We start from the raw sequence: 23,754 nt of genomic DNA on the forward strand, positions 1-23,754 counted from the left end.
CATCACATATACAGTATGTATGTATTGTATGTATACAATACATGGGAAATATGTTTTTTCTGGGTGGGGGCGGGAATGGTTGAGTATTTTCCTGTAACCAGGAATAGAGGAGCAGGCCACGGGAAGGGGAGGGGAAGGCAAAGGAGGTGGCAGAGGCTCTTCCGTCCAGTGCCATTTGCAGACTGTTGCTGCATGTGGCTGGACGTGTGAGAATATTTGTACTTCTCGGACAGCACACCTAACTTGCTTCAGCGGCTGTGCCAGGTCTAGTCCATGTGGCTAGCACAGACTTGATGTGAACAACAAACAAAGAGCAGAATTGGGCTGCAATGAAGGTGTAAGCTACTCTGGAGGAGATCTTCATGCAATTGTATGCAGCTAAGAGCTATGTTTACCACCAAGAGCTATAGTTACGTTCTGGAAGTCCGGATGTCATGGCTGTTTTTTTATTCACCCTTTTTTTGTGAATAAATACCCTGCTTTTTAAGAATTGGCAAGTGCTGGTCACTTTTTGTTTGTTGCTGGACGTGTGAGAGGGAGCTCTCACTGTGTATCACTGTCAAAAATACTAATCCCAAAAGCTTTTATAAAAGCTATTAGAAGTTAGAAGTAGGGGTGTTAGTAGTCAAGTGGATAGGTAGGCTGGTGGTGGTGGTGGAGGAAAAAAACTGTTCTTTTTTTCCCCAATCTTTTTCTTGCTGAGGCCCATAGATTTTCATTGTGTGTGTTGTTATACTGCGTGAGTAGTGCAAGGCAATCGTACTGTCACTGTCGTACTGTCACTCCTTCCCCAATTTTTTTTTTAAATTAAGTATGGACAAAGTCCCTGCCTACCTCATTTGTTAACCAGGGACTACCTGTATTTTGCTAGTATTTGGCTCCACCCACATCATTTAATGGCCACACCCACTTTTTCACATTCGGTAGGGGGTACATTTGCTTAGGGATGATGCACAAAGGAGTACATGTGCTGAACAGGTTTAGAACCACTGCTTTATAGTGTCCGGCACATGGCATACAGTTACAATACCAAACTCACCAAGTCGCACTTGTGCCATCCCTTCGGCTGCTGCTCCAGCTTTCATGCGGCACACAACTCAAACATTGTTCTGGTTCCCCTCCCAACAAGGAGTTAAAATACATTTTTCAGTAGAAAAATACATATATTTACATGGATCTGTACATCAGTCCTTCAGCCTGGAAAGAGGGACAAATGAAGAAAAAAGAAGGACTGTCCCTCTGAAAAAAGGGACAGTTGGGAGAAATGCTAATCTGAGAGTTGTGCTGTACATGAACAATTCTGTTACTGACTGAGGCTGCACTAAAATGTACACTCTCCTTTGTCTCCCTGGATTTCTGTTTGTGCTTACTTTGCATTTTGTCAACTAGTAGTGTCAATTTACAGCTGGTCGCATATGGGCCGATAAGAGCCCAGTTCTGCAAGCAACTGACCACTCTCCAATCACATGTCCTTTGGGTAGTACTGATTAAAATACCTTATAATCTTATTTTATATTTTCAGCAGAAATTTGATGGAGACTCGGTCATACTAATGGTATTGTAACACAAGAAACAGTACAACTTTCCCAAGTCCTTTCTTTCATGAGGAACTAATTGTGGATATAGTATTTTACAGCTGCAAGCAAATCTAATACAGGTGCCAAAATATTTTAGAACCTCTTAAAGGGGAACTGAAGAGAGAGGTATATGGAGGCTGTCCTGTTTATTTCCTTTTAATCAATACCAGTTGCCTGGCAGCCCTGCTGGTCTATTTCTCTGCAGTAGTATCTGATTAAAACCAGAAACAAGCATGCAGCTAGTCTTGTCAGATCAGACTTATAAGTCTGAACCACTGAAACACCTGATCTGCTGCATGCTTGTTCAGGGGCTATGGCTAATAGTATTAGAGGCAGAGGATCAGCAGGGCTGCCAGGCAACTGGTATTGTCTAAAAGGAAATAAACATGACAGCCTCCATATACCTCTTTCTTCAGTTCCCCTTTAAGCAGGAAGACAAATGGAGCCTAAATAAAACAATCTTCAGCAATGGGTTGTTTTTAGTAATATTAACTAGATCTGGTCCTGCATAGTTGAAATCTAGGCCCCGTTTTCATCTGCCTAAGCCTGCCAGGACGTATATTTCAACTTCTGCATTCCGCATCCTTTGATTGGGCTGCTGTCAATATGACAGCAGCCCAATCGATCTGCTGTCACACTGACAGCAGACCTCTGTATCTCGGTCAGAAGCCAATTTCATTAGCTCCTTACCTCATGATTATTGTCAGCCAATCACTATAATTACTGTTTATAAAGAGAAAGGATGGCTCTGGTCATTAAAGGACCACTACAGCAAAAAAAAGTAAGCCGTTAAAATCTAACAGAACTGACAGGTTTTGGAGTAGTCCATCCCCCCATTGGGGATTCAAAAGTATTCCCTGGACAGCAGTTACAGTGTCTAGCTACCAAAATAGTGTGCAAGAGAGTAGGGATGCTGCTATCTTACTATTTTGGCAGTTAGTCTTATAAACTCCAGTTCAGGAAATACTTTAGAAAACAAAGAAAACCTATAATCCCCCATGAGGGGATGCACTACTCCAAAACCTGTTGGTTATGTCAGATTTTAACTGCTTATTTTTTCACTATTGTGGTCCTTTAAGGAGTCAGAGCCATCAAGTCCCAAAGTGGTGAAACTAAAAAAAACAAACAAACAGCAAAACACTTAAATAATATGGAAAACTTACTAGGCTCCCAAAATGGTTGTGCCTTATTCATCTGTAGACAAAACAGAAAGAGTCAGTCAGTTTTATACATACTGTATCACCAATGTCATGTTCAATTAACTTTTACATATATAACACAATCCTGGAGGATACAGTATTCCTCTAAAAAAAAATCTAATTGCATTGCTGTATACAGTATGCTATGTGGCACATACATGAAAGTACTTCAAATCTTTCCACTAAAATGTCTTCACTTTCACAGTAAAGAAGCTTAGTCATATGAATAGAGCTACAGAAAAGATTATTGTCAGCAATGTATACAAGTCTCTGGTATACAAACAAAAGTTTGCTTTCTTAAAACAGAAAGAATTTGCGATAATTCAGGTTGGAGAAGCTCAAGCTCACTCCAACCTGAATTATCGCAAATTCTTTCTGTTTTAAGAAAGCAAACTTTTATTTTTCTTAAACATCTTAGTAAGGGGGCTTTTAGGACCATTGCAGTCCATTACACACTCCAATGAGTTCTGGGTCACCATGAGCTTGCTGGTTAGTCTGTACCTCTCGGTGTTACAAGCCCTACTTCATAGAGCCAAATTAATCCATGCCATGCACTGATGAGGATCAAACAATCCGAAACAGTCTGTATGCATGTTGGATTATTATGGCTCTGTACAAATTAACAAGCTGACACATCATTGCATTCCAGCGGTTCTGGAGGTGTGTTTAGCTTCTAAGGATACAATGGTTAATTTGCATATATTCAGCAGTGATGCCCTGGGAGACATCTCAAGCTCACTCCAACCTGAATTATCACAAATTCTTTCTGTTTTAAGAAAGCAAACTTTTGTTTTTCTTAAACATCTTAGTAAGGGGGCTTTTAGGACCATTGTAGTCCCTTACACACTCCAATGAGTTCTGGGTCACCATGAGCTCTCTGGTATACAACAAGGGTCTCTTTCTCAACTCCCAGATTGTAATCACATAGTTTCTTTACAATGAGGTGCAGGGATGTTTTCCTATTCTCTCATTAGCTAGACATTTACAAACACCATTTGACTCATATTAGCCAAGAAGGAGCCGCAGCTGGAGAGCAATCATCACTACACATTGCAGCAATCTCTTAAGGCTGCCATACACGGGTCGATTGGCACCAGATCGACCAGCAGATAGATCCCTCTGTGATCGAATCTGATCAAAGAGGGATCTATTGGCTGCCTACACTGCAAACAGATTTTTTAATCGATTTTACTATGAAACCGATTCACAATCTGTGGAGCTGCCACTAAAGCCCCCCCTTCCCCCCGCATACATTACCTGATCCGACCGGCGCGAGTCCCCCGGTCTCCGCTCTCTCTTCTCCACTCTGGGCTCCAGGTCTCCAGCTTCACTTTACTTCCTGTCGGGGAAGTTTAAACAGTAGAGGGAGCTAGTGAAGCCAGCCGGAGTCCAGCGCGGAGAAGGGACAGCGGGGACACACGCCGGCGGAACAGGTAATGTATTGCCGCCAGCGTCAGTCGTCGGACATTCTAACGCCGCTATCGACGCACTCCCGACCCGCCGGCGATCGAGCAAAATCTTCCACGCGGACAGATCGACGTGAACGATCTATTTAGCATGGAAATCGATCATTCGGTCAGCGTTTGCGCAACGATTTCACAGCAGAATCTGCTGTATATCGGCAGGAAATTGTGTAAGTGTATGGGTCCCTTTATACACAATCTCCTATTCACAAAATAATTGTATGCCTTTTAAAAATGACACATTTTTCTTGCAATGCACATCAATATGGGGCATAATACTTTTAGGGAAATCATAAATGGATAGTGGCTGTGTAGTGTAGACCCTCAGTATAGGTAGGAAGGTAGCGAAGTATAGTTGCCCCCAGAATAGGTAGCTAGTATAGTTGCCCCAGTATAGCTAGTATAGTTACCGCAGTATAGGTAGCTAGTATAGTTGCCCCAGTATAGCTAGTATAGTTGCCTCAGTATAGCTAGTATAGTTGCCCCAGTATAGCTAGTATAGTTGCCCCAGTATAGCTAGTATAGTTGCCCCAGTATAGCTAGTATAGTTACCGCAGTATAGGTAGCTAGTATAGTTGCCCCAGTATAGCTAGTATAGTTGCCTCAGTATAGCTAGTATAGTTGCCGCAGCATAGGTAGCATAGTTGCCCCAGTATAGCTAGTATAGTTGCTGCAGTATAGGTAGCATTGTTGCCCCAGTATAGCTAGTATAGTTGCCACAGTATAGGTAGCATTGTTGCCCCAGTATAGCTAGTATAGTTGCCCCAGCATAGCTAGACTAGTTGCCGCCGCTCTGTTACCTTTTGAGCTGAGGCCGCTTCCTCTATGTTCCTCCCTGGCCCCCTCTCCTCCATCATAGAAGACTATAGACAGTCACAGCAGCAGGACCCGGCTGCTTGCAGAGGAAGCAGAATAGCGGTACTCCTGGTAACTGCGGTATACAGGAAGTACTTGCTTCCTGTATATAACCGCTGAAGGGAACCGCTATTGTTTCCTCTGCACAGCAGCCGGGTAGCGCTGCTGTGACAGTTTATAGTCTTCTATGACGGAGGAGAGTGGGGCCAGGGAGGAACATAGAGGAAGTGGGTCTAGCTCAGAAGGTAGCAGAGCAGTGGCGACGGGGAGTGAGGGGGGTCGGGCAGGATGCCATGGAGAGAGAGGGGGGAGTGCAGGATGCCACTGCAGGGCCCATGCCGCCCGAGGAAGCTGCCTCACCTGGCGTCATGGGCCAGCCGTCCCTGGGTGTAGATGTGTTAGTATGCATGACCATTTTTATACTACAGGCAGGAGCCTATGGTACAAATCAATCTAGCAAATTAAACCCCACCCACCAATTCCAAAACCACATCCCTGTTACACAGCTTGTTTAACTGGACACACACCTAGATGTATGCATGTGCTTCCCTGTATTGAAATGAATTCTGATTTAGTAAAATGTATATCTATTATCTGTACAGGTGAGGATGAACCACATTAGTAAAATGTTAAAATATTTTGCCTCAGCCCACATCCAAAATTGAACTTTTTGGCCAAAATGCAATAGCTATGTGTGGCACAAAACTGACACTGAACATCACTCTGAACACACCATCCCCACTGTCAAATATGGTGGTGGCAGCAATACAGGGCAATCTTGGAAGAAAACCTCTTGGATTCTGCAAAAGACTTGAGACTGGGGCGGAGGCTCACCTTCTAGCAGGACAACGACCCTAAACATAAAGCCAGGGCAACAATGGAATGGTTTAAAACAAAACATATACATGTGTTAGAATGGTCCAGTCAAAGTCCAGATCTAAATCCAATTGAGAATCTGTGGCAAGATCTGAAAACTGCTGTTCACAAACGCTGTCCATCTAATCTGACTGAGCTGTTTTGCAAAGAAGAATGGGCAAGGATTTCAGTCTCTAGATGTGCAAAGCTGGTAGAGACATAGACATACCCTAAAAGACTGTCAGCTGTAATTGCAGCAAAAGGTGGTCCTACAAAGTATTGACTCAGGGGGCTGAATAATTATGCACACCCCACTTTGCAGTTATTTATTTGTAAAAAAAATGTTTGGAATCATGTATGATTTTCGTTCCACTTCTCATGTGTACACTACTTTGTGTTGGTCTTTCATGTGGAATTCCAATAAAATTGATTCATGTTTGTGGCAGTAATGTGACAAAATGTGTAAAACTTCAAGGGGGCCGAATACTTTTGCAAGCCACTGTACTTCTTATTTGCCTACTTATGGTATGCTAATAGGAAATAATGCACAGGACATCTTGTGGCCAAATAGTAAAATTACACCTACATACATTTATTTTAATAAAAAGACCCACACTTACTTTAAAAATTAACTCCTTCCCACCCTCTCCTTTAGTTACCTAAAATTAATTAGAAGCATATAATAAAAAAAAATTACAATTAGAAAAAATAGTTACCTTAGGGAATTAACCATTTCAGCCCGCGGGGATTTTTCGCCTTATACAAAGCAATTTTCACCTCCCATTCATTCGCTAATAACTTTATCACTACTTAACACAATTTATTGATCTGTATCTTGTTTTTTCCACCACTAATTAGGCTTTCTGTGGGTGGTACATTTTGCTAATAATTATTTTTTTATAAATGCATTTTAACAGGATTAATAAGAAAAAAATGGAAAAAATTCATTATTTCTCAGTTTTCGGCCATTATAGCTTTAAAATTATCAACGCTACCATTAAAACCTATGTATTTTTATTTGCCCGTTTGTCTCGGTTATGACACCATTTAAATTTTCTCCCTATCACAATGTATGGCGCCAATATTTTATTTGGAAATAAAGGTGCATTTTTTCCATTTTGCGTCCATCACTATTTACAAACTTATAATTTAAAAAATGTTCGTAGTATTCCCCTTTTACATGCATATTTAAAAAGTTCAGACCCTTAGGTAACTATTTATGTTTTGTTTTTTTTAATTGTAATTTTTTTTTTCCATTAAAAATTACATTGAGTAATATTTTGGTGTGGGAAATAAACAGTTAATTTTTTATGTTATTATGTGTGTAAAATTTTATGTAAATTGTATGTAGATGTAGTTTTACTATTTGGCCACAAGATGTTTGAGTTTATTTTTTTCTCCTTGTGCTTCTCGATCACCGGGAGCACAAGGAGAATGGGGAAACTTATTTTTGCAGAAACTTATTTTTGCAGTAAGAGAGCTTCAGTTTTTTTGCTGGGGACACAGATCGGTGATCGGGAACCATGTTTCCGTTCACTGATCCCAGGGCTACTGGGGGACAGCACGGGGGGCACGGGAGCGCGCCCTCGATCGCGCGCTGAAGCGCGGCACCGCAGCAGAGCAGACGCCTGGACGTGAGGATCACGTCCGGGCGGCTGAAATGGTTAATATATATGTCAAAATGGTATATTAATAAACACACCTATTACCGCACACCAGATTGAATATCTCGATGGAACAAAAACTAAGGAATAGACTAGGCATTAAAAGCAATGATTATGTGATCCCTGACATTTGGGTATCCTCCACATTAAGGCATTACAACTTTCAATTACAATGGTCCCCTGCGAATCAATCTAATCTACAAAAACATTATTTGTGTACTTCCGGGGAAATACCGTATATACTCGGCTATAAGTCGAGAAATTTAGGACTGACTCAAAGTATAAAAGTGGGGGGGGGTCGCCTTATACTCGAGTCAGTCCTAAATGTCCTACTTATAGCAGGGTGGGGGGAGGGCATCGCTCTCTCTCTCCCCCTCTGATGTAGCCATCATGCTGTAACTTTCCCACCTTCCCTTCTTCCCCCGCATCTCCGTGCAAATGTGGGCTGCCTCTCTCTCCCCCTCTGTGTAATTAATGTTAGGTGCCCTCGCAGCTGAAGCCGACACTTAAGTTTTATTGCCAGCACGGAATCCTCCCTTCATGCCGCTCTCTGTCCAATAGTACAGTGCGACTCTCGATGTCACATGACAAATGAAGTCACATGACATCGGGAACTGGAGCTGTACTAACGGACAGAGAGCGGCATGAAGGGAGCATTCCGTGCTGGCAATAAAACTTAAGTGTCGGCTTCAGCTGCGAGGGCACCTAACATTAATTACACAGAGGGGGAGAGAGAGGCAGCCCACATTTGCACGGAGATGCGGGGGAAGAAGGGAAGGTGGGAAAGTTACAGCATGAACGTATGCTGGCAATGGGAACTGTGTCACTTCTGCTGCAGTGATCACTGTGCATCACATCGCACAGAGGGGGGAGAAAGAGGATGGAAGCACATTGCGGGGAAGGGGACAGAAAGAGGCAGCCTTCCCAGTGCATAACATTACAGAGTTGTGCTGGGAGGGAAGGTGAATTTTTAGTGTGTTGTCGGTGATTTAGCACTGTGGGGAGGGATAGAGAGACGCTGGCTGCTGGGGCTCTGGGAAGGGTCTATTGTTTAAAGTGGACCTGATCTCAGATCTTTCTCTCTGCTCTAAAAGATATGCAATAGCATAATAACCTTTAAAAGAAAAACGGCTTTTGTGTGCAGATGTATTGGAGAATTTGTATCAGCTGTAGTGTGTCTACTTCCTGTTTTCATGGAAGCAGGCATATTGTTAACATCCTGTGCTTTCAAATGAGCTTATCTGCCTTGTCAGGTGACACGGGAGAGATCAAATTACAGCTTGTGATTAGACACAGATGAGGGGGGATTAGGCAGGCTAAACTCTTAATACATACAGGGTGCATTTCTCTCGGTTTTCTTTATGTCCTGTGCAAGGCTTCAAGTCTACTGTGCAGCCATTAACTTTGCTAGATAGACTTGTACTTGAGTAATTAAATAATTCCAGCTTAAGAGGGTCAAATATACCTTATACACGAGGTCGACTTGTATCCGAGTATATACGGTACTCACCTGAACTCTACGACGTAAGACATGCATTCAAGTTATTTTCAGCTTGTTCTTCTAAAACTGTTCTCTTTGAATCCTCATTAGCGGTTTGGTTACGTCATTCCTAACTAAGGCACATTTTGATAATGTATATGCTCTCAGGGTATGCATGATCTCTGATAGGGGCCCGTTCTGGCCATCTGGATCTATCAGAGATGCATTTTGTGGAAGTTCTTTTTCTGGTTACCTTTCAGGTCTTGTAAAAACCAGCTAGAAGACTATGGTAGAGATACACAGATTATCAATAGGAAGAATGGTATTAAAATGTATGCCAAAATTATAATATTCCCAAGTACTTATTGCATAATGGATGTAACCTTTATTCTATGTATGATTGTTAAAATTTAACGATAATAAAAAGAGTTTGATGAAAAAAAAGGTATATTAATTTTATTTAAGAAATTATGGGCTTGTAATTAGTGATGGACGCAAAATAGAAAAAATGCACCTTTATTTCCAAATAAAATATTGGCGCCATACATTGTACTAGGGAAATATTTGAAATGTTTTGATAACCGGGAAAATGGGCAAATAAAGTGTGTGGGTTTTAATTACAGTAACATGTATTACTTTATAAATGTAGTTTATAAAAGTTTTCAATTTTTTTTATTTTTATTTTTCCCGTTAAAATGCATTTACAATAAAATAACTCTTAGCATAATTTACCCTCCAAAGAAATCCTAATTGGTGGCAAAAAACAAACAAACTATAGATCGTTTCGTTGTGATAAGTAGTGATAAAGTTATAGGCAAATTAATTGAAGGAGCTCTGAAAGATGAAAATTGCTCTGGTACAGAAGGGGAAAAAACCCTCAGTAGTGAGGTGGTTAAACATTTAAACCATAATGCTAGGTACACACAATACATTTTTTTCGATCGATTATGCCGTTCGAACGGTTTTCAATTCGTTTTTTCGATCCTTTTCCCACTCGATTCTCTTATCTTTTCTTATCAATTTCCACTCACTTCTATGAGAAATTGAGCTGTAAAACGATCAAAAGTAATATTGGACACGTCGGAAATAATCTATCAAACGCATCTATCGAACGGAAAAACATATAGTGTGTACCTAGCATTAGGCTGATTGTACAGGGCTCTCTTTTCCCCTTTCCCCTGTCTCTCAATGGTATATATTATGCACACTTATCTTCCTCCCATTCATAAAAATCTATAGTTGATTTGTTCACTGGATCAGCTGTAATTTACCATTGTCTTATATTGTTAACTGTAGTGTTGTTTATTTGTTATGTTGTTCAGTATTCTGTTGTACAGTGCCAGAGAAGATGCTGGCGCTATATACAAATCAATAATAATAATAATTTTAAGCTATGCATTTTATTTGGCCCAACCAATCTGCGGCACATATACTTTTGCTCAGGAAGGAAGGGAAGGGGTGTGCTGGCCCACCTTTTCGTTTCTGCACAGGGGCAGTTGTTGGCTGCCTCCTCTACTGGTTACAGCCCCAATGGAATAGAATAGTAGTATAACTTGTCAAAAACAAGGAGGTGTTTACTGAAAAATATTTTTCAAGAGAAACTATAAAAAGGTTAGCTCTGTTTTCTTTAAGAAGTATTTAACCCTATGAGAAGTGCTGGTTGCAGATGAAAATTATTTAAAGTGGAATATAACCCTGCATTTCAACTTTGCTCTAAAACATTATTTACAGCATATTATATGCAAAAAGCATTTTTTTTTTACTAGACCAGCATTGGAAGGGTTACACAGGGCTTTAAAGTTCCTGGAGATTTCGGCAGACGCATCCGAAGCTGAAATAGATACATTTTGTTTACATAAATGTATCTAAGTGTTGAATGTTACACACACTTTGGCTGTCCTCCAGCTCAGTCAGAGAGATGAGTCACATGCCACACTTAGATACATTTATGTAAACAAAATGTATCTATTTCAGCTGGATGCGTCTGCAGAAATCTCCAGGAACTTTAAAGCCCTGTGTAACCCTTCCAATGCTGGTCTAGTAAAAAAAAATGCTTTTTGCATATAATATGCTGTAAATAATGTTTTAGAGCAAAGTTGAAATGCAGGGTTATATTCCGCTTTAAAGAGGAGCTGCAGCGAAAATAATGTTTGTTTTCTGAGAGTTCTATGCACATAGGGAGATACTTGCGTGGCAGTTGGAAATAGCTGTTATTTCCCACAATGCAATGAGGTTCACATACAGCAAAGTGTCAGGACCATGGCCCTGACATCACACTGTGGTGGGAGGGGGGTGTTTCACCACAATATTAGCCCCATAAAAGGCAAATATTTCTCGTGGGGAAGGGAATATCAGCTATTAATTGGAATTAAGATCAATCCTTGGTTTGTCTTAAGTTCAGTTGCTCTTATCAAGGCACAAAGATCTGTGGGTCACAGAAGAGAATATTAGTTGCTGTTAATAATCCTCTATAATAAAATCCCTGTGTCCCTGCGTCACGCTATCCCTATGTAGCTTGGTCCGCGCTTTTTGCTACTGCGCATGTGCGCAGCACGAACCCAGCCTCACAGAGACAGGAGGACGGGGATGGGGCCAGGGGGCCAGGCGGGCGTGTGAGCGGGTGGGCGTGTGAGCGGGCGGCCGGGTGTGTGCACGGCGTGCGTGCGCCGTTTGTGCACGCGCAGTAACATGCAGCGGGCGGCAGCGAGAAACAGACCCTAGAGCCCGTTTTTAAACAGGCTTGGGTCTGCTAGTGTAGAAATAATTATTCAAACAGCAGCAGCAGCAGCAAGAATGTTTGTTATGATGCTGTAAATGTTTTCTAATGATTTTAGGTTTAGTCATTATGTTTGTAGTCTGAAAATCATCATGCCATGTTACTGACCTTTTGAGGATTTTCTTCATACTGGATTGTGAATTGATTTTCAGCCATGCTGCGAGGTGTCTTCTTTCTTTAGAACTATAAAAGAAAGATTTAAACTGAACACTCTTTTAAAATGTAACGGCCAGTTGGTTGCAGTACTGCAGTTTGGATAATTCTCCTGTCCCATATCGAGCAGTCTGCTCCATGTTTTATTTTTCTGCATTGCTCAAAAAAAGGAAAAGTGTCACAAAACATTGCTTTTTATGCAGCAACTTGAATAAACAATTATTTTGAATGAGAATGCTGATATTTATCTTTGAAAGTGAAAAATACACAGAGGATAAATACAGAGAAAACTGCATGTTAAAGCTTTCAGTAGTTCCAAATATCCATGCTCTTACTATAAAGCATAGTGGAAGTAAATAAAGTATGCTAAACTTATCTAACTGCCAATCACACAGTGACAGACAAGTGCAGTAGTGTAGTTTGTATGGTACCACTGCACTTATACAGTAACTTAAAGTATATTAACCTTGCGGGAGCCTTGGAACCCAGCCTTTCAGCACAGCAATGCCCACAAACAGCCTTAGAAGTTGTCCTTCACCACTGTGAGTACTGCCTGTGATTTGTGCTGGTTGCTTGAGTCTGCTGGTTAGTTGCATTTCCGGATAAACCAGGACTCTATATGACATGGACTTTATGCTCTACCCTGACTACCAGTGCTCTGCCACTGCCCTGATTATGCTCTGTATTTCACTGTGCACCTGGGTCCTTAGCACCAATCGCTTTTGCAGTTTTTATATGTGCCCTCAAAAATATGCTGATCCATCACCTTAGAGGTGGCTGATGATCATTTTAGAAGCCTGTAGACAAGGCGGGTGGATCTGGACAGGTCTAGCAGCATAGCCACAATGGCCTCAATTCACTAAGCTTTATCAAACACTTTACCGAACGTTTGATAATTTACCTCATGGGTAAAATCTAATTTTGAATTCACTAAGGTGTTACAGATTTATTGAATGTTTTATCGATTAAAACCTTAAATAAATCTATAACACCTTAGTGAATTAAAAATTAGATTTTACCCATGAGGTAAATTATCAAACGTTCGGTAAAATGTTTGATAAAGCTTAGTGAATTGAGGCCTATGTCTCCAGAAGCTATGCAGAAGAAGCTGTCCTGGCTCAGTTTACTAACAGTAACTGGGCGGCTAAATGGTGGGTTAAATGCCATCCGCGCGAAAGGGCCATATAAACTCCAACGCTACCATACATTTTTATAGATAATATTTCCTGACTGTTAAAAGCAGCTGGGAAAATAGTACAGAAACATCAATGAGAATGAGCTCTCACTTTTTTTTTTGTATTTTGATCTTTGTATTTTATGGTATTGTCTTTTGTCATTATACAAGTAGAGCAGTGTTTCTCAGACCTGTCCTTGTGACTCCTCAATGGTGCATGTTTTGCAAGTTTTTTTTTTCTTCTGCAACACTCTTTATCTGCTTATAGTTTAGTTCTACTGTGACTACAGATTCTGAATTTTTTTTTCTTTGCGTTTTGAAAGGCTTGTTTTCTGTGCAAGAGGCAAAAGCGATTATTTACTTCACGAAATTAATGAATACTGGCGCCAACTTTTTTCCCACCAGAAGGTAACCTTACTTCCTATGGTCGAATTTACTTCATGTGAGAAAATCAATGTCATGCAATTGATCTTATAATTGTTTCTTTGTATATCTGCACAGATTTTGTATGTTCTCCTTGTGTCAGTGTGTTTCTTCCGGGCACTCCAGTCCCCTCACATATACCAAAAACACTCAGATAAGTTAGTTGGCTTGCCCCTAGACTACGATACATACATTACATGATACATACACAGGCATATGACTATGGTAGTCTATGAACAAAAGAAAGGCTGCCTATTACTGGTTGAGGGTCAACAGCTGCCCTGTACAAGTATGAATGAATAAATTATCTGTCCACACATATCTCAAGAATAATATCAATTTATTAGGGACATATCCCTTCAAAAGATTAAAAAACAATACATTTTAAAATCCCCCAATATTGCAGCTAAACAATACTCCTCCCAACTGCTCGTTATTGGATAAATGCTAATAGTAGATGCTATATGACCGGGGTTCCTTATAAACAAAAGTGCTAGTGCTGTCATATATATACAACCATGATTAAGTGTGCAAAAAAAACGAAGTACCCCACTTACAAAAAATCTGTAACAATGCAAAAAATACAAAAATATAGAAATCCCACAGTACAATAAATAACACTCAAAAAAATATTAAAGTGGCCGTGAACTATGTCCGTCAAAAATCCTATGACAATTTGCAATAAAGTGAACTCGTGCAATATGTACTACAGAGAATGGGTCTCAGTCCAATAAGGTGCATGAAATGTTATCAGTGCAAGAAATAAAGTGCTGCATGAAAGAAAGAGGAACATTACTTGTGTTCTGGTCGGGAGGAGAGGGAGACGGCCGTAGTACATATTGCACGAGTTCACTTTATTGCAGATTGTCATAGGATTTTTGACGGGCATAGTTCATGGCCACTTTAGTATTTTTGTGCATGTTATTTATTGTACTGTGGTATTTGTATATTTTTGTATTTTTTGCATTGTTACAGTGTTTTGTAAGTGGGGTACTTTGTTTTTTTGCACATCGAATCATGGTTGTATTGTATATATATGACAGTACTAGCACAATAACGAGCAGTTGGGAGGAGTATTGTTTATCTGCAATGTTGGGGGATTTTAAATGTATTGTTTTTTTAATCTTTTAAAGGGATATGTCCCTAATAAATTGATATTTTTCTTGAGATATGTTTGGACAGATCATTTATTCATTCTTACTTGTACAGGGCAGCTGTTGACCCACAACCAGTAATAGGCAGTCTTTATTTTGTTCATAGATGTGTTGTTTTGCCTAGGTTGTGTATTTTCTTGACGATATAGAGTTTTGCTCATAAATTTTTATGCAGCATATGACTATGGTAGGGATTAGATGGTGAGCCCCTCTGAGGGACAGTTAAGTGACAAGACAATATACTCTGTACAGGGCTGCAGAAGATGTTGGCGCTATGTAAATACTAAATAATAATAATAATTTGTGGAAAACAGGCAAAAAAATTACAGTTGTGGCTCACAATGGATCATTTCCAAATTAATCGATTGAAAAAAATTGTACGGTTATGGACACCTTTAGCCAATTAACTTCAAGCGACAAAAAAATTGAACAGCAATCAAGAAAGTACAACTTTTTAAGTTAGACTTATATTCTTTTTTAACGGATAATTTTTTATTGAAAAATAGACATATTTAACCTAGCACCTTTAATGCCTACATGCTTTAGTATCTTCCTCTTCAAATTTAAACCAGTCTCACTCTCTGCTCAAGAGCAGCAGCCACCAGGGACTCAAAACAACGATACAAAGAAGTGCTGTCCTTACTCCTAAAGAGGGAAAGGAGAAGCCAGGGGCTTTCTGCCTTTTATTACCGGTTAAGCCCTACATGTTATTTATACTCAGAGTCCTACATCATTATGCTTGCAGAGCTGTAATAAGTTAATGCCACCAGCTGCATGAAGGAGGGATGTCCTGATCTCATTGCTCTCTCATACGCTTCTCTGTCCTGTATGACCATTCACAGGAGGACTGACAGAGGTAAGCAAGGTAGCTCGGCCAGACAGCTCCAAGCGGTAGCAATGTATGTGCAGGACAGGTACCTGGGGGTCAGTACAAACTAGTACAGGACTGTATATCCGTAACAAACAATAAAAAATCACTACTACTGGAGCATGTGCAACACGTACTTACAGGCTATTGATTGCAGCTTTCTTCATACACACTTGATGAGATTTCTTCCTTATGCTGATCGATGTATCTATTACAGGATAGAGGACTTCTAATTTTTAACTATCAAATGTTTGTTGCAGCAGAGAGGCCCTACATGGTAGGCGGTGGCTGCTCGGTGTGAAAGTGAAAGTGTGTGTCCTCCAGCAGGAAGCTGAAATATAAGTCTTTCCAGGAAGCACATCATCTGCAAGCTGGAAATTCCAAGACGAGCCGCACAAAATAAATGACCGGAGATATTATTTGTATTCTGACAAGTCAACTCCCTGGGCTGAATAGTAATTTGGAGTGCAAGGAGCACTTTAATCATGGGATTGCATGTAAATCCTGCATACACACGTACAATATCCCCTCAATTTGTGTCAGCCACCACACAGCTAAATAAGAAACATTTCTGATTATACAAACAACTTTGTCCACAAGTATAGTCTGTGACTAGATGGGTACACAATACAGTCTTTTCACAAAGCCAGGAGCTCACAGTTGCGACATATATTACTTTAACCTACATGCACATTTAAAATGACTATCACTGGCAGGGATCATTCAGGACTCAATCCCTTGGGGGCAGTTTGGAGCGGACTGCTGTACAGATGCATTACTAGCCTAAAAGCTAGTGATGCATCTATTACTATGAAGCAGGGCCATGCAGAGGAACCTTAAAGGGAATATGAAGTGAAAATAAACTTATGATATAATGATTTGTATGTGTAGTACAGCTAAAAGATAGAACATTAGTAGCAAAGAACGGTGTCTCATATTGTTTCCAGTACAGGAAGATTTAAGAAACTTCAGTTGTTATCTATGCAAAAGAGCTTCTCTGAGCTCTTCGACCCAACTTAGGTCAGAGACAGTCCTTTTTTTGAAGCACATATACATCAAAGAAACAGTGAGACACAGCTTCAGATAAGGTTTTACTGCAAGGGAGTTCAAAGAGTCATTAGCTATGCTCTGTTTCATAGTTTAAAATACAGTGTGTCATTTGTAATTACAAATATGACAGAATGACGCAATGTTAGAAAAAAAAAAAGCTACCGGTATATAACTGAAAATAAAAATATGAAACTATTTTCTTTGCTACTAATGTTCCATTAATTATCTGTACTAAACATACAATTCATTATATCATAAGTTTTTTTTTTCCGCTTCAGTGTCACTTTAAGTGGGGTGCTCAAATTTAAAACAATCATGACCCCTCTCCTGCCCCTCCCAAGTATAACGATGTGTTTATATGCACAATAACTGTCACCCATAGCAATCGAGACCCTAGACCAGAGGTCCACAAACTTTTTCAAGCAAGGGCCGAGTCAACATACTTCAGACTGCCGGGGGGGCCGAAAGATGCATAAAATGATGTTGAAAAACGTTACATTGAATCTAGGTATTGATTCCCCCCAATCATGCCTGGAGGAGAACTCCGAATTCAGTAATGCAGCGCTCGAAGCGCGTCTTTGTGCACCAGACAGTGAAGCATTCCCAGGTGACAACCTGCCATTCAGCTGGACAGCAGTGTCACGTGATGCAGAATTGGCTTGGAAGCCAGCAAATTACTGCTTGCTGGCTTCTACAGTATGTGGATAGGTAATGCCAGCACTGCTATTCTACATGCAGGCAGATGATATTTAAAGGCACATTGGGCTGCATATATAAGTTATACATTTTGTGTTTGGGGGGCCAGTGAAAAAGCCTCGGCGGTCCACATTCGGCCCGCGGGCCTTAGTTTGAGGACCACTGCCCTAGACTGTAGGTGAAAAAAGTATTTAGGAGAGGAAATCCTGAAAAAATACTTTTTTTAAAATCATTTTACTAGCATCACTCTTCTATGCTTTCCTTGCATTATTCAATGAAAGGGGTACATGAATGCTGGCAAACAACGTGAGTCTGAAACAGTTAAAAATGGCAGTCTGGGGGCAAGCCTGGTGATTTGGTCACCGTCATAGGCTGCTTTGCAATTAGCTTCTATGGTGATACCCAGCGTGTAGTTTGAGTGCCAGAGTAACTACGGCTATCAGCATAGCGGGACACCCGAACGCCGGGGACTAATAGTAGTTATTGTTAGGCGTAGGTCGACGTGAGATTTGTGTTAGATGTAGATAGGGGATGGTTAGTGTTAGGCATAGGAAGGGGAGGGTTAGTGTGAGGTTTAGGTTATAGATAGGGATAGTATTATATCAGTATAATTACCGATATTCTACTATTGAAAATTAGGGATAGTAGAATATCAGTAAAATTACCAATATTCTACTATTGGCATTACCCTGTGCCCTTTTTTATCGGGTGCCTTTATTAAATACAGGTCCTTAAGTCACCTATCAGCAGCTTAGGCCTGCAGACCAATAGCTGCTCTTCCTACTAGGCCTGTTTTTGTTGACGAAAGATAGTCATCCACTATGATCACTGTTTCCACAAAATAATTAGGGAACTAAAATTACCAGCATTTCCTTATGCGGATTAACTACAATTCCATACATGTTTAATTATTGTAGGACATACTGGTACTTGTAGTTCAGCATCAGCAGTGTACAGTTTGTGATAGTTTCACCGATACAGATAAAGGTGCCATCAAGGAGCAACACAGTAAAAAGTCATTTTTTGACAAGGATGACCTCTGTCTCCTGTGTGCTCACCCCTTCCCCTCTGCTGGACTGCCCAGCTGCAGCCAGAATTTAACTCTCCGCATGCTGCATAAGTCACTACAGCTATTTACCAGTCTTCCTCCCTGCTGGTGCTTGTCTGCCAGTTCCTATAGGGACACCTGATTAGAAGCATACAGTCAAAAGAGGCACGGGGAAAAAATGGCGCATGCTGATGCCGTTAATGTTTTATCTTACATCGTTATTTATCATTACCATTAAAACGGTAAATGCCGTTATCAAATACATTTTGATTACCGGTAATTCAATTTTGATGTGAAGTCAAAGATGGTCGCCGACTTTAGCGCTTAATAGAAAAGCCTCCATAAGTGATAGAAACACCAAATGTTCAGGGTATATTAAGCGGGATAGAGGGAACAAGGGGAAATACATTTTCAAAAAGACCTTAAAGTTTTTGAGAAATCAATTTCAAAGTTCTTGTTCTGAGTGTGGGAAATGTTTTAATGGCCACCGACTTTAGTTGTTAACAGTAAAGCCCTCGAATGTGCTAGAAACACCTAATTTTTTAAGGAGGCTTGTGGGAACAAAAGGAACATTTTTAGAGGGAAAAGGTCACAATTTAATGTGGTAAAATGACAGATAATGTATTAAAGTGAACCTCCGGACTAAAAATCTACTCAGCAGAACTGAAAAGGCTTGGTGTTTCTTTAACAGTTTCACAGCAGCAGAACTTTGTTTTTCTTACCAAGGCATCATTTTTAGCTGCATTTGTAGCTAAGCTCCACCCATCAAAAAAAAAAGCCAAGGCTTTTTTCCCTGATGCTGTGCAGAGCATGATGGGATGCCCTATGTTGTTATTCACGTTGCCTAGCAACTGGGAGAGGTGCTCAGGACACAGGACAGTTGGAACTGTGTCTCATGCTCCCTGTCACCTCCTTTCAACCAAAAAGATGCCTGTCATCATGAAATCAAACATTTGCTTGTTCTTTAAAACATTGTGGGTAAGAGATTATATTACTTATCTATTTTAATTAACATAACTAATGTAACGTAATGACAGTATGTTTGTTTAGGCTGGAGTTCCTCTTTAAGAGGTATATAAATGTATTTATTTATTTTTTATATGTTCTGAGTGTAGGAAATTAAAAAAAAAAGTTCCCAAGCCAATATCCCCGGAAATGATAGCACGCCAATATCCTCTATCTTACCTAGCTACCTATACTAGGGGAACCTCTACCTAACTACCTATACTGAAGGCACCTTGACCTAGCTACCTATACTGAAGTCACCTCTACCTATACTGGGGGCACCTTTACCTAGCTATCTATATAGGGGGCAACTATACTTGGCTAGCTATACTAGGGGCACCTTTACCTAGCTACCTATACTGGGGGGAGCAACGATACCTGGCTACCTATGCCTAGCTACCTATACTGGGGCAACTATACTTGGCTACCTATGCCTGGCTACCTATACTGGGAACACCTATGCCTGGCTACCTATACTGGGGGCATCTATACCACGGATCACACAATTCTTTTTTAAAAGATTTGTGAGATTCGAAAGGTTCGCGATATCCGAGAACCTTTTTAGATTTGGGTTTGGATTCAAAGAATTTTTTTGGGATTCATCCCACCTCTAGCAATAATAAAATCCAGTTTTACTCTTTGCAAGCCATGCAGGAATTTATGTCCCACAACTATTTAATTTGTTCATTTTAAGGCACCCGGCTACTTAATTATCTTATCTGGATGTGTGTGACTACTTAATATATTCAGTTGTTTACTTGTTTAACCCACACAGATGTTTGACCAAGGACAAGGAGTGCTTATACACTGCTCCAAAAGATTATCAGGATACTTTAAAACACATCATATCTCAATGTGAAAAAAAAATCATGCTGGATATCTATATTGATATAGACTAGATAATGTGTTAGCAACAAAAGGATGCCACAATGTCTGATGGAAATCAAAATGATCAAACTACAGGGGGTTTAAGTCAAAGTAAAAAAAAATGATGTGGCTGTCACTTACAATAGGTAGTAGAAATCTGACAGAAGTGACAGGTTTTGGACAAGTCCATCTCTTCATAGGGGATCCTCAACAAAATGTGCCATTTTGTTGAAGTTTCATTGCAGCAAATCAAAATTGTACTCAATAATCTGAATGGCTCCCAAGTGCTGTATGCATGCCTGATGTAATGCTCCTAATGAGACGACAAAGACGTGTCTTGGCCGTTCTCCTTTAAGATCTGTACCAGGGCATCACTGAGCTCCTGGGAAGTGTGAGGTGTAGCTTGGCAGCATTGGGCAGACCGAGGCATAATTTACCTGAGGTATTCTGTTGGCTTTAGGTCAGGCAAGCATTGGAGGTCAATCAATGGTATCAATTTCATCATCCTTCGCCACAAGAGGCCAGTCATTGTCATGCACCAGGACGAACCTAGGACTCACTTCAGCAGCCTAGAGTCTGACAATGGGTCCTAAGATTTTATCCAGAAACCTAATGGCAGTTAAGGTGTTGTTCTCTAGCCTGAAGAGGTCTGTGAGTCCTTGGATATGCTTCCCCAGGCCATGACTGATGCAGAAGCCAACTGGCCATGCTGAATGATGTTACAGGCAGCATAATGTTCTCCACTACTTTTCCAGACCCTGTGACGTCTGTTACATGTGCTCCAGGTGAACCTGCTCTCATTTGTGCAAAGCACAGGGTGTCAGAGGTTGATTAGCCAGTTCTCGTATTCTGTGGTAAATGTCAATCGAACTTCACAATGCAGTGCCCACAGTGCAGTAAGCACAGGGCCCACTAGATGATGTTTGGCCTTAAGACCACCCTCTTGAAGTATATTTCTGATTGTCTTGTTAAAGACATTTACACCAGTGGATCCGGTTTTGTAGACAAAAAGAGAAAAAACACACAGACACGGGGAGCCTGATCTGGTGTAATAGTGTATGGTACTGGAATATCAATATTAGTAGTAGAAAAAACTCATGGTGTATTCCCAGCATAAAGTAATGTAATAAAAAAGTGCTTACTTTTTACAATACTTTTGTATAAATGATTTAGTCAGTATTTGCTCTTTGTAAAATCTTTCCTCTCCCTGATTTACATTCTGACATTTATCACATGGTGACATTTTTACTGCTGGCAGGTGAGGTCAGTGGAAGTGCTTGCTTTTTTGGCAGTTGGAAACAGCTGTTATTTTCAACAATGCAACAAGGCTCCCACAGTGTCATGTCAGCACCCTGGTCCTGACATCACACTATGGGAGGGGTTTCACCACAATATCAGCCATACAGAGCCCCCTGATGATTCATTTGTGAAAAGGAAAAGATTTCTTGTGGGAAAGGGGGTATCAGCTACTGATTGGGATGAAGTTCAATTCTTGGTTACGGTTTCTAATCTCTGTAGTCTTTTGAAAATTAAACTCAAAGTGGTAGCACAAAGAACAGAGCTGTCCCATTACATGTTTGTATGCAGACTTATCACCATTGAGTTTAGCAGATCTGTGAGGGTGCAATCGAGGGAAGCAGAGTGAAAAGTGCAGTTGCGAGTGCACACAGCCCTAAGGCCAATCTGACTTGGATCTGAGATGTACTTCTATAGCCTATAGCTGGCCATACATGTGTCTATTGTAGCTCAATTTGCCAAACTGATTCCCTATCTGACTGGAGTTCGATCGGATAATGATTGATTCCCTCCCTACATGGCACACTCATGTCAATTGATTCCAGCAGAAATATATTGTGCTTAAATCAGTAGTGCAAGCATTGTACTGTTTGATGCTCTGGAAGTGTGTGTGTTGAGGGGGGGGGGGGGTGCTCTGGTGCCCTAGGCAATTGCCCATTTTGTCCTATGGAAGTTGTGGCCCTGCCAGAAGATCATGTAGAAATCCAAGATGTAACTGGCTGTCTTTAAATTTTTCCCAAAAGCTAAAAAAAGTGTGGAGATATCCAACAAATATCAAAAACCAACATGCTAGAAAGAGGGAGTATAGCTAAAGACATTACACTTTAGTTCCTAAAAATGATTGTGAAGTATTGCTTTTTCTTTAATTTTATCTGTTTTAATTGAAATGCTGTACAAATGATTATTAATAGGAATAAATTAACTGTTAAAACAATTTGTTGTGGCTAGTGTTAATCATTTTGTATGTTTATTTTCTATGAAGTGCACTACATAAATACTTTCTTGATTATGTAAAGCTTTTTGCTTGTGGCCAACAAGTTTGGATCTGAATGATTTTGAAATGTCAGATGGTTGCTCTTATACTATTTTGGGGATATGAATGCTGTGAATGTGAAAAGCTTAATAAGTGTGCGATAAGTTGACATGCCTGAACAATCTTTATATAGAACTGGTAGAGACCAAATGCTCTTGGGATCTCCCTGGCCAGCAGGTGGTGTCATGATCCCACGCCATTTCCCTGCCAGTTCTTTCATAATATGCCTGAGCTCCTACTTCTAGACAATGAAACCACTGATCAGTGATTTATGGCACATCTACGTCATACGTATAAATAGCTTATCAATGTACAGTGCAGATATTAAAGACCATGTCATCATGTGCCACAAGGACACTACAATATATTGCTGATGACTTCTGCAAAGTCATATGGGCCTGTTTATAAAGAAGTGGTAATATCCAAATGCCATATGCCTCTGATTTAATAGTTTTAAGGGACCACTCCAGCGAAAAAAAATAAAGGATACCACAACTGAAATGTGACATAATGAGATAGACATGTGTATGTACAGTGCCTAGCACACAAATCACTATGCTGTGTTCCTTTTTTTCTTTCTCTGCTTGAAAGAGTTAAATATCAGGTATGTAAGTGGCTGACTCAGTCCTGACCCAGACAGGAAGTGACTACAGTGTGACCCTCACTGATAAGAAATTCCCGTTTTTTATCTCTTTACTGCTCTCAGAAGCCAATTTCTGCTAGGAAAGTGTTTTATAGTTGGAATTTCTTATCAGTGAGGGTCACACTGTAGTCACTTCCTGTCTGAGTCAGGACTGAGTCAGCCACTTACATACCTGATATTTAACTCTTTCAGGCAGAGAAAGAAAAAAATGAACACAGCATAGTTATCTGTGTGCTAGGCACTGTACATACACATGTCTATCTCATTATGTCACATTTCGGTTGTGGTATCCTTTAAGTCCTCATGGGGATTCTCAGGGTTTTCTTTGTTTTCAAAAGCCTTTCGTGAACATCAAATTAACGGCAAAATTAGTAATATACCAGCCAGCCTCCCTACACACTTGCACACTATTTTGTCAGTTAGACTTAGTAACTGCTATTAAGGAAATGCTTTTAAAAACCAAAGGAAACCCTGA

General features: G+C 40.3%; 1 protein-coding gene across 2 annotated transcripts in view; it reads right to left on the bottom strand.

Annotated features, from left to right (window-relative positions):
* The window catches only part of LOC137510731 (protein mono-ADP-ribosyltransferase PARP14-like), a 69,749-nt gene extending 53,789 nt beyond the window's left edge, over window positions 1-15,960 (bottom strand). Inside the window, exons 1-3 of one of the 2 annotated variants that reach the window (XM_068233927.1) lie at window positions 15,783-15,960; window positions 11,978-12,052; window positions 2,741-2,771 (exon numbers count right to left, since the gene is read on the bottom strand). In XM_068233927.1, the coding sequence (XP_068090028.1) occupies window positions 2,741-2,771; window positions 11,978-12,025 (79 nt within the window). In that variant the 5' untranslated portion in view covers window positions 12,026-12,052; window positions 15,783-15,960. Of the gene's footprint in view, window positions 1-2,740; window positions 2,772-11,977; window positions 12,053-15,778 lie in introns of both variants that reach the window. The other variant, XM_068233928.1, reaches the window with a different exon arrangement.
* Window positions 15,961-23,754: the final 7,794 nt, after the last annotated feature.

The sequence above is a fragment of the Hyperolius riggenbachi genome, chromosome 1 (assembly GCF_040937935.1).
Source record: "Hyperolius riggenbachi isolate aHypRig1 chromosome 1, aHypRig1.pri, whole genome shotgun sequence".
NCBI classification, from domain to species: Eukaryota; Metazoa; Chordata; class Amphibia; order Anura; family Hyperoliidae; genus Hyperolius; species Hyperolius riggenbachi.